We start from the raw sequence: 19,791 nt of genomic DNA on the forward strand, positions 1-19,791 counted from the left end.
GGTTTAAAGACTCCACTAGTGCTAATGTGATTAAAAATGGTTGGAATTGTCAATTTCAAGGATATTATGCTTTTAAGATCACTAGAGATCTTCTAGAGACCAAGAAATCCTGAAAGTTTGGAACAATAATCACTTTGGTTACATAACTTCCCATATTGATAATATTGAATCTCAATTGACATGTTTAACCAGAAATAGGAACCATAGTAACAATACCAGGATAGAAGATCTTACTAAAGAACTGGTATGATGTTGAAGAGGATTTTTGGAGACAGAGAGGTACGAATGAAGCTAGAAAACTAGATGATGGGAACACAACTTATTTTCCACCAAAAGGAAATTTTAGAAAAATAAGAACCCAGATGGAATCTTTACAAAATAATCTAGGTATTTGGTTATCTGATAGAGAAGATATAGTTGGTGAACTTAAGAGACATTTTTGGGATATGAGTAGAAGTACTAGACCTCCTGATTCTGATTTTTATTTGAATAATGTGCGTGCTTGTGTCACTGATGATGATAATATGTGTTTACTTCTTTGAAATCTGCTGAGGAAGTTAAAAGTGTGGTGTTTGAGATGAAACCTTGGACCACTAAGGTCCATATGGTTTTCCACCTGGTTTTCACCAATTGATGTGCGAAACTGTTGGAACCGATGTACTTAAGACTAAGTCCTATGGTGTGCTAATCTAGCAACTAGATTAGCAGTCCAGGTCAGCTAGGACTACCTCCTAAGTCCTATGAGAGTGTTAATCTAGCTGCTAGATTAGCAGTCCACGTTATCCCAGCGTTGAACGGTTCAGCACCCCAGCGCTGTTTGGTTCAGCGCTTTAAATCTCAGCCGTCAGATTAAAAGATAAATCGCCCAGCGGTGAACCATTCAGTGAAAAGGTGTTTTTTTTGCGATGAACCATTCATCGCTTCAATCTCGCTGCTAGTCCACTGCGAGCACTTGCTAGGAGAGAGAACTAGTGTTGACAAATAGACAACACTTTTTTTTGAAATGCAACCCTTAATTGCTAGTCTAGCAGTTCAATCTAGCCCATAAGACTTAGTCTAAAATTGTGCAATGATTTTTCCACTCTCATCACATGCTAAAACAGATAAATCATCCTAAGCATAATTTTCCTAAGGCTGCCATATATTTTAGACCCATCAGTTTATGAAATGTCAGTTATAAGATCATATCAAAATTATTAGATACCAGGCTCAAATCTTTTTTGCGAAAGATTATTTCTCCTTCTCAAACTGCATTTATAGCTGGTAGACAAATTCATGATAACACTGTAATAGCTCATGAAGTCTTGCATTCCATGAAAAAGACAAAATCTAAGGAAGGAGGTTAGCAATAAATTTAGATATGTCAATAATTTTCCTTTTGCCTCTTTATATCATCCCACTGTTGTTGGCAGTGATCACTGTCCTATTCTCTTGATTTCTTCTAAATTATCTAACACCACTAAAAAACCTTTTAGGATTAATAGAGCCTGGTTTAAAGACTCCGCTAGTGCTAATGTGATTAAAAATGGTTGGAATTGTCAATTTCAAGGATATTATGCTTTTAAGATCACTAGAGATCTTCTAGAGACCAAGAAATCCTGAAAGTTTGGAACAATAATCACTTTGGTTACATAACTTCCCATATTGATAATATTGAATCTCAATTGACATGTTTAACCAGAAATAGGAACCATAGTAACAATACCAGGATAAAAGATCTTACTAAAGAACTGGTATGATGTTGAAGAGGATTTTTGGAGACAGAGAGGTACGAATGAAGCTAGAAAACTAGATGATGGGAACACAACTTATTTTCCACCAAAAGGAAATTTTAGAAAAATAAGAACCCAGATGGAATCTTTACAAAATAATCTAGGTATTTGGTTATCTGATAGAGAAGATATAGTTGGTGAACTTAAGAGACATTTTTGGGATATGAGTAGAAGTACTAGACCTCCTGATTCTGATTTTTATTTGAATAATGTGCGTGCTTGTGTCACTGATGATGATAATATGTGTTTACTTCTTTGAAATCTGCTGAGGAAGTTAAAAGTGTGGTGTTTGAGATGAAACCTTGGACCACTAAGGTCCATATGGTTTTCCACCTGGTTTTCACCAATTGATGTGCGAAACTGTTGGAACCGATGTACTTAAGACTAAGTCCTATGGTGTGCTAATCTAGCAACTAGATTAGCAGTCCAGGTCATCTAGGACTACCTCCTAAGTCCTATGAGAGTGTTAATCTAGCTGCTAGATTAGCAGTCCACGTTATCCCAGCGTTGAACGGTTCAGCACCCCAGCGCTGTTTGGTTCAGCGCTTTAAATCTCAGCCGTCAGATTAAAAGATAAATCGCCCAGCGGTGAACCATTCAGTGAAAAGGTGTTTTTTTTGCGATGAACCATTCATCGCTTCAATCTCGCTGCTAGTCCACTGCGAGCACTTGCTAGGAGAGAGAACTAGTGTTGACAAATAGACAACACTTTTTTTTTGAAATGCAACCCTTAATTGCTAGTCTAGCAGTTCAATCTAGCCCATAAGACTTAGTCTAAAATTGTGCAATGATTTTTTTCACTCTCATCACATGCTAAAACAGATAAATCATCCTAAGCATAATTTTCCTAAGGCTGCCATATATTTTAGACCCATCAGTTTATGAAATGTCAGTTATAAGATCATATCAAAATTATTAGATACTAGGCTCAAATCTTTTTTGCGAAAGATTATTTCTCCTTCTCAAACTGCATTTATAGCTGGTAGACAAATTCATGATAACACTGTAATAGCTCATGAAGTCTTGCATTCCATGAAAAAGACAAAATCTAAGGAAGGAGGTTAGCAATAAATTTAGATATGTCAAAATATTTTGATATAGTAGAATGTTCTTTTCTCATTAAACATCTTGAGAAATTAGGATTTTCTGAAATTTGGTGTAAGATGATAGAACAATTCATTTGTACTGTTGCCACTTTTATATTGCTTAATGGTGCACTTGGAGAGGTTTATTTACCCCAAAGAGGTTTGAGACAAGGTGATCTCTTGTTTACTTATTTGTTTATTTTGATCATGGAATATTTTTCAAGATCTCTGAATCAGCTGAAAAGTAAGCTTCTTCATGGTTTCAAACCAACTAAAACTTGTCTCTCTATTTCACACTTATTCTTTGTTGATGACTGTTTGATTTTTATAAAAGCTAGAAATAGAGATGCTAGAAATTTAGTTTCTATAATTGATCAGTTTAGTAAATACTCTGGACATGCTGTAAAGTTTGAAAATTCTGTTATTGCTTTCAGTTCTAAAGTGCCTAATAATGTTAAAATCGATATTGTAAATATCTTACAAATTAGAAGGATGGCTTTGCTGGAAAAGTACCTTGGAGTTTCACTGCTTTTGCAAAAGAGTAAAACTGACTCTTTTAATCATCTTGTGGAAAATTATAAAGGTAGACTTGATCCTTGGAAATCGAAGTATATTGCTCAACCAGGTAAATTTGTTCTTAATCAAACTGTTATAGGAAGCATGACAATCACCAATTTGTTGTTTTCCAAATGGCACAGAGTATCATCTATGATATTGATTCCATTCAAAGGGATTTTTGGTGGGGGAAACAACAAAGTGGTAAAGGCTGGTCAGATGTGGCCTTGCTAAGAGAACTGGGTGGTTTAAACATTAGAAGGACTCAAATTACGAACCAAGCGCTCTTTGCAAAACTTGCTTGGAGAATGATTGAACAACATGATGCTCCTTGGGAGAAAATTCTGAGAGGTGAATATTTTGATAATAAAAACCCTTTGATTGATGTTTTTCCAGACAATTGGATTTGAACTGGTATTTGTAAAGGTCTGAAATTATTAGGAAAAATTATGTTATGGAAATTAGCACTGGTGAGAATTTCGCATATGGAAGCATAATTTGATACCAGACTTACCTGGCTTCCTAGCTTAACTTTAGCTTCTTCAAACATGATTTTTGTTAATCAATTGATTGACCAAGACATTAAGAACTAGAATTTTGCAACATTGCATGATTTGTTTGACCAACACACTGTCAATGCTATATGTAACATTATAATTCTAATGTACGGGTGTGACAAAATGAGATGGAGTCCTGCAGCTAATGGTGCTTTTTCTGTGAAAACATCTTATAAAATCATACTAGATGAAGAACTAAGAAGTAGTCCCATTAAGAATAATCTTACCATAAACTGGAAATATAAACTACCACCTAGGACACAATACTTTATGTGGGAATGTCTTCATAACCCTGGGTCCGTAAAAGAAAGAATATCCTGATTTTCTAGGCATCAAGATACAAGTTATGTAATATATAGTGATTTTGTTGAATCTTTACATCATATGCTTGTTGATTATGATGTAGCCAGAAGAATTTTGGCAGGTATTAACAGTCATATTCATGATAATTTTGGAAATCAAAAATTTCATGACTGGTTATGTGGTGCTTTCAGTATTCAGAATGCTAACTTGCAAGTGGAAAGTCAAAAAATTGAAATAATAGGTTGTACTATCTGGAAAATTTGGAAATCCAGGTGTTCAAAATTTTTTTATCATGTGTGGGTAAATGAAGCTTCCATTATATGGAATATTAAAACTGTTGAGTAATCTGACATCCTCAGACCCTTAAATACTCTTAGTACCAATTTTGTGATAGTACCAGGATGAAAGTGTTGTAATAACTTAATAGATAAGATTAATTTTGATGCATCACACATTATGAATACTCGATGTTGTGGAATTGGACTAATATGTAGAACAAATGCAGGTGAGTGCAATGGAATGCGAGGAAGGACAACAAGGGATCTGAATCAGAACAAGCTAAGCAAAGGCACTGTTGGAATCTGTGATGTGGGAAAAAGAGATGGCAAAAGAAGAATTCACTTGGAAGGGGACTGTGTTAACATAATAAATGCTTTGAATGAGAATAATTTAGCTATTACATGGCTCTACTTTTAATCTGATCTATGGTGCACTTGTTATTCTAAGAGATTTTGATTTCTGGTGCTGCTCTCATATTCATAGAGATGCAAACCATATTGCAGACTCAATTGAAAAATATGCAAGGTCTGAAATAAGCAATTTTAAATGGGTAGAAAATAGTCCTGATTGGGTTTTGAATTTAATCCAACAGGATAAAAACTATCTGTAAATTCACTTATTCAATACATTTCCTTTCATATGAAAAAAATAATCTAATAAATGAATTTAAATCCCCTCTTTCCATAAAAACAAAGTGGGCAAACACTATTTTAAAATTAATATATAATTTATTTAAAAATAAAAATTACAACATAATAGTTGGGAGCCTAGCAACAAGCTGAGTCCCAACCCCTTTTTGAATTGCTACACCTAATCAAAAGAAAATTGCCATCTCTAGAATTAGCATCATGCCTAGAAAGGAAATTCTTCAAACGTTTTAAGAACACCATAGTCCCCTCATCAAATTCGCCTAAGGTCGTAAAAGCCAAGGTGCCAAAGCTGTAACCATGAGCTAGACATATGTCAAGGTATTTGTTTCGTTTACGTTTCACAACACGAGATACGGCCACACCATGGGAAAAATGTTGCAGATCCTTCACGATGAAAGGTGAAACGCCAATCACATCAAAACAAATATATCCCCCATTTTCCTAGTTGTAGACCAAGGTATCGTCCGGTCTAGCTTCACCACCATCGCAAGAGGGAACCCCAAGGATACCTCTGTTTTGGCATGTACCCCAACCCTAAAACAGATATCAGCTAATGTGTCACGAACAAAGTCATGACGAGACCAACTTCGTGAGCACAATGTGAGGCATGGTCTCCGAAAACATCCATATCCTTGCCACAATAGAGGCATGGACAATCTTTAGCGAACAGTGGAACTCCAAACCTATATCCAAGAACAACACTAAATTGACGAGGCTAAATCTTCTGACCCAAGTTGTCAACATGAATGGCTAGAAGATAATCGTGTGTGCGCTTAGTCTTATTGTTATGCCAAATGCCAAGTCACGCTTAGTCATATTCCATTCTAAAATAAAATTAAAATAAAATAAGGCTAAGAAAAAATCTGAAATGTATTGCCCAAATCTATCTAGGTGGTGCTTTAAACACTATTCAAGTTTTAGGAGGTGTTTCAGAGAACACGGCGCTGTTTAAAACACCTCTGAAAGGTGTATAAACCATCTCCAAAAAATAATTTACGATTTTCTGAAAAGAGTTTCAAAATACTAAACATGTTGGCAATTGATAAAACACGACGTTTAGTTCAAAATTCCGCCTGATCAAATATGGAAACATAAATCGGGATGGTAGATTCTCCATGTACTAATATTTTTTGGGCATGAAAAAGTTTATTAATACTCCCTCCGTCCCACTATTAAGTGACATATTTACTTTTATATTTTGTCCCACTATTAAGTTACCTGTATCACTAAACAAGGAATATTTTTAAAATTATCCTTTTAATTGATTATAAGAAATATGCATAATTTGATAGGCATGTTTATATTCGTTAAGTATGTGTTTTAAAATGCTTTTCAATGATATGAAGTTTGCGAATATTCATGGTGTAGTTTGAGAGATAAATCATTTCAAAATTTCACTAATTATTATCCATAAGGGTATAATTGTAAAATATGCTTAAAAATGTTACCTTAAAAATTATGCAAACTTAAACTAGGTCATTTAATAGTGGGACTGAGGGAGTATATAATATATTGAGGTTGATGAATGTAAGATTTTAAGAATTGGGACTATATTTTGTACCGGTACGTAAAGGTTATTAAAATATAGAGTATTAATATATAGAGGTTGTATTGTATATATGATTTCAGTTTAGTAGAAATGATATATTTAGCATTTTGCCATTTCCGCTGCCACACTCTTAATGGTAAACATACCATTTTACATTACCATGGTGAATGTTCTACGAGAATGATTTAAAGACACGTTCTAAACGTAGCATTATAACAACGATGTTCTAGTTGTGCAAGCAATCCGTATAATCAAAATTTTAAAAGATTTGATGTTCAGATTAGCATTAACCACTTTGGATGCTCTCCAACAGTTCAATATCAACTGTTTCCATCAATGCCGTAACCAATAGTTATTTTATCTTCTTTAGTTTTATCCAATTCTCTCCCATGTTCTTTTCTCTCTATCCTTCTCTGTTCCTTTGTTTTAACAATCTCAAAGACCATAAACCTAAGTTACCAACCAAATATACCATCTTGACAGGTAATTCAAATCATTTGGATATTGATCTTACCAACCAAGATATTCCTGAACTTATCCGATCCTCGTGTAAAGTTGAATGAAAGAAAACAGTTTTGGAAAAAGATACATCTAAATCATTACTCAATAAAGAAGAGGTTTTAAAGCAAAAGCATACATGAATAATGAAATAAATTGGCTTAATGTGTTTAAGTGTTGACATGTTGCAATCATTCAAAATGGTAGGGTTGGACAAATAAACCAAAATTCTGTTTTCATTGGTTACTTTTCAGTGTGAACACATAAATCACGATGTCATCCACATGTTCACAAACAATGTTCGCATACAATCATTCATTCTAGAACTGAAACTATTATGCGTAAAGTTACAAAGGGACGATGACTCATCGACTCAGAGCCAGCGGGCTCGTCCTTATCTAGTCATATGGTAATGAAAGAGATAATCGCATGCTAGAATAAATAATAAGTCGAAGCATAAACATAAAGACATAATATAAAGTGCTGAATGTAAACGAGACGGTGATTTACGTGGTTCAGCACTAAGACCTACATCCACGGGGGTTGTTGTTTCACTATGTAGTTGGGAGTTACAAAGATAGTCAAATGACTTTATCTGAAATACGAAGTTTGAAGGGGAATAGGGAATTCATACTTACTCTTCCTATTTCTCTCTCTCCTATGTTTACTAAGAATTCGTCGACCCCTTCTCTCTTAGAGGAGAAGGGTATTTATAGAGTTGATACATGGGGTCCACTGTCAGGGAGAGTTACAACCTTATCTTATCGTTCTTTGTTCCGATGTCGCTGGTGTCTTCGTTCCTAACCGATGCCCCCAGCGGTTATGCTTGAAGACGATGAACCACCTCGTTCTCTTCCATAGATCGATTGACACGTACCCTATGCCTAAGGTATTTAATGCGGGTGGTTGGGATGGTCTGCACGCGTCAGACAGATGTCTGATGCCCCTGTCATGTCTTCGTCAGTGGAGCTAATCTTAGTTGTTGGTCTTGGGTCTGCCTTGAGATGAGATAAAGAAGATATTTGCGTGCTCTTCAGTACTTCGTGGTGGCTCTTTCCTTCAGTGCTCCCTGGTTCTCAGCCATTGGATCAGTTCAAGGATGACCACATACAACTGCTAGACGTTCCTTGGATGTTGGTATGTGGCATCTTATCTTGATGCCCTTAGCCGTGTATCCTCCACGTGTATCTCCTTGGACACGTGGTGAGTGATGAACTGTGTGTATACAATTTGCCCATTTTCTTCTGATTTGGATGTTTAGTCAAAATTGGAAGAAAACCGTCTTCTCCGATTCTTCATCTCTCCGTAATAACTTCCTTAGAAATAAGGTCACGTTTACCACTATCAACATTAACTCCTTCTTGAGTCATGGGACGGTTTTAACTTTTTGGATGCTATAAGTAGGAGGGAAGGTGTTGGTGAAATAAATTTTATTCCTTCTTCATTCCCTTGTCAGTTCATTCTCTGAACTTTTTCTCCTTCTTCTTCTCTGTTCTTCAGTCATTAATTCCTGCTAGTTTAGTTTACAGGCGTCTAGAGTTTTTGGTTGTTACTGTTCGCGTGGTGTTCACTGATCATTTGCGTTTTCATCGAGACGTTCCTGATTGAGGTATGAGATTGTCTTTACTTTGATTTTGATTGACTGTTAATATTCTGTTGTTGTGTTCCTGGTTTAGTGATGAAGAACAAATATACCAAAGTATATATACTTACCCCTGTTCTTTATCACGAATCCTAGGGACTCCCTTTTGGTGATTTTACCTCGTTTTCCATGTCCATAAATAATTCGGGTTTTTTGTTTTGCGGTTTTTAGAATTTCTGAGTGATATTCCTGATGAACTTGTAAAAGTTGCCAAACCCTAATCTTTTGATATATTTCCTTCTCCGTTTTAACCGTTATTTTGTTTTTGTGCCCCTTCGTAGATATGGATGATCTTCATCGGGTTCCCTATCAAACTCCGTCGTCAACCCCCTACAGATCCCCACATAGAAGTCCTGATATATCTCCGCCAAAGGGTGGTCCGCCAAGGTCTTCGCAGCCAGATCCGCGATCCCAGAAAGTTCCATCATCTTCGGGTCTGAAGGTTTTTATTACGAAGAAAGGAGATCCACCGAAGGGGTCTCGGTATGTGGTTAACCGTCCAGTGGCTAACCCCTCTTCTCTGCATGCTGATCCAAAGGGTGTGCCACAACCTTCTGCCCAGCGTGTTGATCCAAAGGGTGTTCAGCAACCTTCTCCCCAGCGTGTTGATCCGAAGGGTATGCAACAACCTTCTCCTCAACGTGCTGATCCATTAAATGTTCATCATCTTCAATCCCTGCCGCCTCAGGCGTCGATGCAGCCGAGACCTAGAGCTTCGCAATCCATTCCTCTGGTGAAGGAGTCTTTTTCAAAATCTACGATGCCCTCAGCGGACCCTCCAAGGAACCCACCGGTCAAAATAAAAGGCTATGATCTGAGTCCTCCAAAAGCGAAGAAACCATTGTTGAACGAGCCCGATGACTCTAACGTTGCTCCAATGATACGAAGTATTTCAGTGGGGAAGAAGAAGGTCAATTTCAAGCATGTAGACCTCGAAGTGTTCAAAAAGAAGCATGGCCTTGAATTTTTTGATGTCAAGTTCTTTGCGCCAGATGAAGATCTTTCCTATGATATGATTGTGAACTATAAGTACGATGAGTTTCACTTGCTGACTACTATAGGAGCCTTCGAGGCGGGTCTGATGATGCCCTTGTATAAGTTGGGTGATTCTTTTTACCATGACGTTCTGTCTGATCGCGAAGGTTCCACCCACAATACTCATTGTCGTTCAGTGGTGCAGCTAAGTGGGAACTATCTTCGGACATTGAGGGAGTGTTATCTTCGTAGTCATGGTGAAACGACGATGACGTGCTATACTCCCGATCCCGCCGAGAGAGACTTGTATACTCCTGCAAACTTTAATGCCTCCTTTGGGGATTATGTCAACAGTAGGAACCGCAAGACTTGGAGTGTATGTCTTCGTTCAGTTCCTGCTTCTCGTGGTGAAGTTCGTCTCTTAAGTGAGGTGAGTGATTCAAAGCTTCGTTATGTTCCTGGTACCGAAGGGACTTCTCAGTAGAAACTTTTTCCTAATCGTGAAAAACTCAAACGTGATCATGACTATGAGTGGCATGCCACCGTTATTGAAGTTGTCGGTCCTTGGGCTTACAGCTGGGTACCTGGTCTGCGGGGCTGGCGTCCTACCGCTGATAGTCAACCTCGTGATAGCGCTCCCGCTCTCTATGGTGACTTCTGCCCCTGGAGGTTGAACTTCGATGGAATGAGATTCAAATATGCCATTGACGCTGCTGACGAAGATGAAAGCTCTGATGTTGTCCTTCCTCCGAAGGGTAATGCCGCTTCTAAAGTATGGTCCCTTATGTTGCCCCTTTTCTTTTTAGTTTAAGGTAAATAGTCGTCGTTTTTATGTGTTGAGTGTTATATCCTTAGAAAAAGAAGAAAAAGAAGATTGGCGCGGTTCAGTCATCTACAGCCCCGTGAATGATGAAAATGTCGAGGACGAAGATGAGGTTACCGATGACGAGGAACGAATAGAGACTTCCCTCCTAATCATGATAAGGATGCAAGCAATGACGGTGGTACCACGAAGAGAGAGTTACGCATGACATTCCGATAAACGATCCCCCTATTGGATCGGTGCAAGACTAGGGGAATGGGGATGCTGAGCCTCAGCCAAAAAATCCTGCCCCAGAATTTTCTTTTGGTAAGATTCATTCCGCTGGGGGTCCGATGGATATTAACGCTGCCATGGGACTAGCTGAGGAGTTTTCTTTTCTTTTGCCGAATGATGACTGGGATTTTCTTGGGGACGAAGGTGAGAAAACCATTGGAGGGGTAGGAACCGAGGCTGGTGGAGAAAAGGAAGCTGGAACCGGTGATGAAGAGGATGATGGGACCGGTGGCGAAAAAGTAGCTGGTCAAGAGGGAAATTTGGGTGGTGATGGCGATGAGACTCATGTTAACGAGGAGGCCAGGGCCGAGAAGTGTTCCATTGGTCTAGGGGAAGAGGCTGATATTGGAACTTCCGCTGGTCCATCTTTGGAGGGTTTTGATAGATCCCTGATGCAGGATGGTGATGATGCCACACTGGATTGGCTGATCAAGAAAAATCTGATGTTTGTGCCGAACCCTGCCCCAGTGATACCCGGTGAGAAAAACTCTGATGCCTTTACCCGCAAAAAGATGCAGCTGTCGTCTCCCGATGACGTTGCCGAAAGTTGGGAGAAGGAATTGGGAGCTACTTCTACCAGCTTACTGGTCGATCCCCCTTCTTCTGTTGCTGAAATGATAGTTATCGCTGATGGGTACCAGCATGGTTATCCCCAACAACGTGTTCTTGAAGTAAGTTATCGTAGGTTCCTTCTTTTATTCCTGACATACCTTTGTATTAATAGTTATAATTTGTTCATGATTATCGCAGATAATGAGAAGTGAACATTGCAACAACACTCTTTACCAATTCTTCAAGGCGAAGGCCCTCAAGCTTGAGGAGAAGCTTCGTCATAGGGAAAAAGAGTTGAATGCTACTGAAGTGCTTATTGATGTTAGGGACAAGGAGATATTGGAGTTGAAGAACCGTCTGAAGGGGAAGGAGCAGCTCGGAGCCGAAGAGGAGAAGCTTCGTGTTGAGATTGCATCGGTTCGTAGTGAGTTGGAGAAGGCCCAAAAATATGCTTCGTCTTCTAAAGGTTTTTTTTCTTTTCGTAATCCCCTCTTCGTCTCTCCCTTCCGTCTTCTTAGTATGATGTCTGAGTCTCCCCGCCCTATCTTTATCGGGTGACACCAGAGAATTGACATGGCTTCGGAATGAGAGGACTCGGCAAACTACCCGGATCAGAGAATTAGTTGAGAAAATTAAATGTGAACCCGATAAATGGAATGCTCGGTCCGATGAGCATAATACCCTAGTAGATGAGTGGCGAGAAAGGCGAACCCAAATTTTTGATATGCAGAAAAGTTATAATACCGATCGTCGTCAGTTTAATGACACTCTGTCATGGACTCGTGAGAACCTCCATGTTGCTCGTGGAAATGCTACTAGCTTGGAGGCTAAGGTGGAACACTTGGAAGAACAATTATGTCAATCTCGTTCGTCCCATGATCCTGAAGTGAAGGATTATATACAACGGCTTGTTCGGGAGAGAGACGACGCCAGAGCTGAGGCTCATGCCCTTAGTAATGCTTTAACCGCTTATCGGGCTGATGTTGATCGTTTAGTAGGTTCTGAAAAAGATCTCGAAGTTAACATGTACAGGCTTACTAAGGGCATAGAAGAGATGAATAACGAAGTCGACCACCTTCGCCATTTGGACTCCATGAAGCAGGTAGAGTTGGATGAGTGTCAGTTCGCTCTTACGAATCTTCGGTTGGATTATAAGAAAATTTCAGACGAGTACGATTTTCTTGATGATGCTCGGGACGCTGTATTTAATGAATATGAGATAGCTTCATCTAGAGTCGAAGGTATACATTTATTTGGCCGCGAATAGTTCTGTGGTTCTTGTTTTCTAACCTATTTTTGTCTTCTTTTTGAGAGCTCGAGAGACAAATTGACCTCGCAAATGAAAGTCTTGAAAAGGCTCAATATGCCCTAGTGCAGCAACAAGGTCATACCAACTATTACGAAGTTGGCTAAGTCTCAGGATGAAGTGGCGAAGGAGGCGGATAAGGAGGTGACTCGTCTGACATCTGCGCTATCACAATCTGAGCTGAAGACCACCGTGATTACTTATAAATCCCGTTTCCAGCTTGCCGAGGAGATCAACAAGACTCTGTCTAAAATTGAGCAAGGTCTTAAGAAAGATTATGGTATCGTCAAGGAGTATCCTCGTCGCCCAATGCCCGAGACCTTAGATTATTCTTCTGGTCCTTCGTCGGGTGGGAGTGTTCCTTCACCTCAGCAGAAAGATCCCGCTGATAACGCTAGGTCTTCTATGGGGAAGTAGGGTCTCAGTCGCAGGACGTTGATCTTCGTTGATTACTTGGCTTCGAGCCAATTTTTGCTGTGTTTTGTGTTTTTTGCTTGACTTCCCGAACTTGTAATCAACTTTCATGGAATAGATCATCGTTTGTTTGAGTATGTACACTTCTGATTTTCCTGCATGGTTAATTCAATTACTTTTTTAAACAGTACACAAATATAGTCAATCAGAATGAATGATTTATGTAGTAGAAAGTGTTTGGCTGCAATAACGAGGATGTGCACCTTCGTTACTGACTTTGGACCTGTCACCCCGTTGGCTAATCTTTGGCCAAGGGATTACTAGACGGTAGGGGTTGATGCAGCGTTCTCGGGTATTTAATGCGTTATTAAGATATTTACATGCATTCATTCCGCTGATATGCTGCCTTATTAGTTGGTTGGGTATCTCTTTGTGCTGGAAGCCTTCCCCATGGTCCTACACTCATAGATACTGATAGGGGAGTCCCGAGAGATTGTAAATAGTTACTTTCCTTAATAGAGACTTTGTAAAAATCTTGTTGGATTGATGCAGCGTTCCCGGGTATGTAATGCGTTATTAATATATTTACAGGCATTCATTCTGCTGATACGCTGCCTTTATTGATTGTAAATAGTTACTTTCCCCAATGGGAATCTTGCAAAAGGTTTTGTTCGATTGATGAGTTGAGGTCTGCTATTCCTCGTCCAGAGATAGAAACATATCAAGCGGGTACGCCGTCTTCTTCTTCTGGTGCTCTTCACGCAGGTGCAGAACTACGTTGCTTTTTATGGATTGTAAGGCTTGAAATACTTCACATTCCACGGGTGTCTGAGGACTTATCCTTTTAAGTTACGCAGGTAGTAGGATTCATTCCCTGCAATATCATGTATGACAAAAGGTCCCCCCCATGTTGGTGCTAGTTTACCCCATTTCTTCTCTCGCTGGTATTGGGTTATGGTTCTCAGCACATATTGTCCTTCTACAAAGTTTCTAAGCTTAACCCTTTTATTTTACTCCCTCGCCAGTCTTCGTTGGTAATTCTCCATCTTCTGCAGCGCCGTTTCCCATCTTTCTTCGAGATCATCGAGCCTTTCCAGCATCATATCCGCTGTGAGGATCTTCTCCTATGCTTCGGTCTTCATGATTGGCATGATGATCTCTGTTGGGATGACTTCTTTGGCTCCGTAGGTGAGGAGAAACGGCGATTCTCCTGTAGCCGACCTTCGGGTTGTTCGGTATGCCCATAATACATTGTGTAATTGCTCACACCATCGTCCCTTGTGTTTGTCCAACTGCTTTTTGAGTATGAGGGCAAGGGTCTTGTTCGTGGATTCCGCCTGTCCTTTGCTTTGAGGATATATGGGGGTCGATTTGTTCTTTCTGATCTTGAAGGTATCAAAGAGCATGTCGATATTCTTCCCTTGCAGTTGCTTGCAGTTGTCGGAGACAATCTCCGCTGGGATGCCGAACCTGCAAATAATGTTTTGGAAGATGAACGTGAAAACATCCGAGTCACAGATTCTTGCTAGGGCCTTGGCTTCTACCCATTTACTAAAATAATCTGTGGCTACTATCAAGAATCGTCTTTTCTCCGATCCTTCGATCAGGGGTCCCACGATATCTATGCCCTACTTTGAGAAAGGCCATGTACTATCCACTGAATTCAGCTTTGTTGCAGGTGCATGGATTCTTTTGTCAAAGCGTTGGCATTCCTCACATCTCTTTGACATTCTCGCAGCATCTCGTATCATTGTTGGCCAGTAATACCCCTACATTTTTGCCTTATCTGCTAACGATCTCATTCCGCTGTGGTTGCCCGCATCTCCGCAGTGTATGTCTTTCAACACCCGATGTCCTTCTTCTCTTGACAGGCAGCGTAACAATGGTCCAAGGAAAGACTTTTTATATAAGATTCCATCCCGCGGGTCATACCTTCCTGCCTTTGACTGCACCTTCCTAGCTTGTTTGAAGTCTGCAGGCAGCGTCCCTTCTTTGAGGAAAAGGTGAACTTCGGTTCTCTAATCTTCTTCGTTCTTGAAATCTTCGTCTTCGTTGGCTCTTGTCATGATATGATCTTCTTGAAAGTCGTCAGCTATGTCTTCTCCTACGTCATCGTCAGCGATATCCTCCCCTACGTCGTCTTTACGATTTGCGGCGAAGGATTCCTGAGGGATGACTGAGGGTTCGTATATTCTAGTTATCTTTATTGCCTTGATACCTTCATCTCTGAGCATGGATGATATATAAGCTAAGGCGTCAGCGTGCTTGAGTTCCTTTCTGTCTAAGTGCCGGAATTTGCTAGTTGGTATTAGGGATGCCAGAGTCTGGACCAAAGCCATGTATGCTGAAAGGGTCTCATCATAGACATTGTATTCTAAACCTATTTGTCGTATGACCAGTTGAGAATCGCTTGTCAGTCGCACATCGGTTATTCCCATTTCTATTATCAAACGAAGAGCGTGTACCACAACTTCATATTCGACAATGTTATTGGTATGCCCTTTGAATTCCAGCCTCAAGGCATGCACGATCCTTTCTCCAGTTGGGGTGGTGATTACGATGCCTATTCCCACACCTTCCCTATTCTTCGATCCGTCAACGAAAACCTCACATCGTCTTTGATTTGAGGGCTCGAGAGTATCGACTGGTTTTTTGCCTTCATCTACTTTTGGTATGCCCCTCACTTTTTCGTCGTTGTCCAGGGGTAGATCTGCTAGGAAGTCCGCCAAGACTTGCGATTTTTAGGAATGTTGGATTTCATGGATAATGTTGAACTGATCAAGGTGGGTGTTCCACTTGGCTATCCTTCCTACTTTCCCAGCGCTTTTGAGAACTGCCTCCAATGGTGCTTTGCATGGAACACGGATATAGTGAGTCAAAAAGTAAGTCATTAGCTTTTGGGTAGCCCATACTAGCGCCAAGATGAGTTGCTCGATCTTCGTATAGTTTCTTTCTGCCGCGTTGAGGGTTTTTCTTACGTAGTAAATAGGTTGCTCTATCTTTGCATTTGTTTTAACCAATATTGCGCTGACTGCGTCTTCTGTTGCTGCTATGTATAGGGCCAGTACCTCGTCGGGATCAGGCTTTTGTAGGATCGGGATCGTGTCCAGGTATTCCTTGATCTTTTGAAAAGCTTATTCGCACTCAGCGGTCAATTCAAACTTGCTCCCTTTTCTGAGGATGTTGAAAAAATGTTTGCATTTATCCGATGACCTGGCGATAAATCTACCCAGAGCTGCTAAGGATCCGTTGAGCTTTTGGACTTCTTTTAGGTTCTTCGGGGACGGCATTTCTACGATGGACTGGATCTTCGCGGAATCTACTTCGATGCCCCTCTTCGTTACTAGATACCCAAGAAATTTCCCTGAGGTGACACCGAATGTACATTTTTCTGGGTTTACTTTCATATGGTGTTTCCTCATTGCTTCAAACATATCCCTCAGATCTTGATGGTGATCCTTGCGCATCTTGATTTTGACGAGCATATCATTGAAATATACTTCTAAGGTGTTACAGATCCATGGCTTGAAGATAACATCAACCATCCTCTGGTATGTTGCCCTTGCATTTCGAAGTCCGAAGGGCATCCTCGTGTAGTAATAGAGGTCGTGCGGGGTGTAGAATATTGTGTGTTGTTGATATTCTTCTACCAGTGCCACTTGATTGTAACCAGAATATCAATCCATGAATGATAATTCTCCGTATCCTTCGACAGCTTCAACCAGTTGATCGATGCTTGGGAGTGGATAACTATCCTTCAGACATGCTTTATTGAGGTTGGTGAAATCGATGCACATCCTTACTCCTCCATTCTTTTTTGGCACGATGACCATGTTCGATATCCATGTCGGATATTTTACTTCCTTGATGAACCCTGCTTTTAACAGCTTGCGGAGTTCCTTCTCTATTGCTTTATGATACTCTGATGCTACTTTACGTACTTTCTACCTGAAAGGTGGTGTGCCTGGCTTTATACGGAGTTCGTGTTGGATTATCTTTGGATCAATCCCCGGCATGTCCCCCAGTTTCCATGCAAAGATATATGCGTACTCCGGAGTAGCATGATTAGGGATAACTCTCTTTCTTTGTCCATTACGGTCCCTATCTTGATCATCTTCGGATTCTCTTTGGTCCCTATGTTGATTTCCTTCACAGGTTCTACAGGTGTGAACGTGGGTTTTGGTTCCCCTAAGAGAGGGACATTCTTTAATTGATATTTGGTTGGTTCTTCAATTTCTTTATTTGTTGAAGTACTTGCTTCCGTGTTTAGAACGACGCTACCCTTCGTCAGACTTTTTACGGAAATCTCTTCGAGATAAAGGTCAATTGTTTTTTCTTTCGCAGCTTCTTTGTTCGGGCCCTTCGGGATTTCCGCTGCTCACCTTGTTCGTTGTTGAGCTGATTTTGTAGAGCCTGGAATTCCCGAGCGGTGACTTGATCTCCTTTTATTTCCATTACCCTTTCGGGTGTTGGAAATCTGAGGTATTGGTGATAAGTCGCCGCCACTCCTTTGATATTGTGCACCCATCTTAGGCCAATAATGGCATTATAAGGGGAAAAAGCATCTACCATGCTGAATCATGTATCCACTTTCATGGGTCCTGCGTTTACTTGCAAGACGATGTATCCTAATGGCTTCGTAGGTGCCCCGTTAAACCCGTAGATGGTGTAGTACGAAGACATTAGTTGTTCGTCGTTAATCTCCATTCGTATGAATGTGTCATTAAACAGAACATTAACTAAGCTCCCTCCGTCGATGAGGATCTTCTTGATATTGCATCCTGCTACTGGTAACGTGAGGACCAAAGGATCATTGTGATCTTCCATATCCTCTTCGATGTATTCAGCGTCGAAAGTCATAGGTGCGTACATCCAATGTTCGTGTTCGTCTACCTCCACTCCATCGATTTTGTACAGTTCACAGTAGTCTTCAAATTGCTTCCTTAACCTTTTCCCTATTTGCGTTGTTAGCGAAGGCCCTGCGGCTTCGGAGCATGAGATGGTGTTAAGGGTTCGGTTTCCTTCAGGAAATTGAACCTTCTTGCTTCGTTTGGTCCTATTTTCGGTATCCACTTTCTGTATGTACTGCTTGAGATCTCCTGCGTCGATCAGCTTTTTGATCATTATCTTGAGGTTTTTGCATTTCTCGGTCTGGTGGCCATTGAAGCAATGGTATTCGCAGTATTCCTTAGATTTCTCGGACCTTGGGGGTTGTTTCCCTTTGGACCATGGCCACTCAAGATTTTCCCGTCCTTTGATCTCCCTTAGGATGCGAGAGTAGCTAGCGTTTAGCTTCGTGTAGACCTGGTCTTCGAATTTCCGATCCTCACGTCGACGATCATCTCTTTTTTCTTTTCTATCCTCGCTAGGTCGTTCGCCAGAACCGTCCCTTTTGGATCCGCTGGCTTGCTCCACCGAGTTGGTTCGATGAGGTCTTTGAGTCTGGGCTCTGGGATTTTCACGCTGAATCTCCTCCAGCCTGGCATGTTTTTCTATGATTACTCGAAGATCTCCTTCGATAGTGGGGATGGTACCATGAATCTCGACGAATAGCGGGTTCATCCTGTCTAGCCTCTATTTGTAGCAATTGATACTGACCACTGGATCGACGTCCCCTATGGCCTGACAGATCTTGTGCCATCTGTCAGTATATTCCCTAATCGTCTCCTTATATCGGATTTCCAGCGATAAGAGCTTGTCCATTCCGGTGTTGACGATCTTGTTGTACATGTAGGTCGCCAAGAACTTCTCAGTGAGCTGGTCATAGGAATCAATGGAGTCTGGTGGCAGGTTATCGAACCAGGACATCACGGATCCTTTTAGACTTGAAGGAAAATATCTGCAAAGTATTGCATCATCATAATCCCACCGGGCCAGGATTCGAATGCAATAACAAAGATGGGAAGCGGGATCACTGGATCCGTCGTAACACTCGAAGGCTGGGACAGAGCATTTCTGGGGGATGGGAGCTTTGGCTAAACGTTGGGTTAGCGGGGTAGTGTTGGATTCCTTCATCACTTGCTCCAGTCTTCTGCCCCCCTGCTTGGCTTTCAACTGATTGATTTCCGCCATCATTTCCGCACGAAGATTCTCCATTGCTTTCTGGTGCTCCTGGTGAATGGTGGATCGTCCTGGTCTCGGGATCTCGCTATCGAAGTAGTCTGAGTCCTCTGGATTGTAATCTGGGTCGGATCTTCGATTTCCTCTGGCATCTCTTTGGTTTAGCGGCTGCGGGTTGTTCATATTGACCACTACCATCCTTCAGTCCTGATTTAGTAGCGGTTCCATGGAGTTAGCCTCGTCGTGTGAATTTTCCACCTCTGCGCTATGGGCGATTCTATCCTTGAGTTTTGGTTTTCCTGCGCCAGTAGAGCTACCGCGTCCGCGTATACCCTCTGGTTCTTCCTTAATTCTTCCAACTCTACCATCATCTGGACAGAGTGATTTCTTCCTTGGTTCGGTGTCCCCCCTGCATTTGTCCACCGGCCACTACGATGTTATCTTCGCCAACAATTTGTATCAATGGGACTGGAGGGTCAATCTGCGGGCCTTGCTGTG

General features: G+C 40.8%; 2 protein-coding genes across 2 annotated transcripts; one reads left to right on the forward strand and one right to left on the reverse strand.

The window, feature by feature from the left end:
• The first annotated feature begins 2,935 nt into the window (after positions 1 to 2,935).
• LOC113290814 lies at positions 2,936 to 3,646 on the forward strand. The gene has a single exon (XM_026540407.1). It carries the CDS (start codon positions 2,936 to 2,938, stop codon positions 3,644 to 3,646), a length of 711 nt encoding a protein of 236 aa, XP_026396192.1.
• A 14,165-nt stretch (positions 3,647 to 17,811) lies between these two features.
• LOC113290815 lies at positions 17,812 to 18,795 on the reverse strand. The gene has a single exon (XM_026540408.1). The coding sequence runs from the start codon at positions 18,793 to 18,795 to the stop codon at positions 17,812 to 17,814; it is 984 nt and encodes a 327-aa protein (XP_026396193.1).
• Positions 18,796 to 19,791: the final 996 nt, after the last annotated feature.

The sequence above is a fragment of the Papaver somniferum genome, chromosome 6, assembly GCF_003573695.1.
Source record: "Papaver somniferum cultivar HN1 chromosome 6, ASM357369v1, whole genome shotgun sequence".
NCBI classification, from domain to species: domain Eukaryota; kingdom Viridiplantae; phylum Streptophyta; class Magnoliopsida; order Ranunculales; family Papaveraceae; genus Papaver; species Papaver somniferum.

Coding starts and splice junctions, on each gene's coding strand:
- LOC113290815 (XM_026540408.1), bottom strand. CDS start 18,795: ATGAACCCGCTATTCGTCGAGATTCATGGTACCATCCCCACTATCGAA.
- LOC113290814 (XM_026540407.1), top strand. CDS start 2,936: ATGATAGAACAATTCATTTGTACTGTTGCCACTTTTATATTGCTTAAT.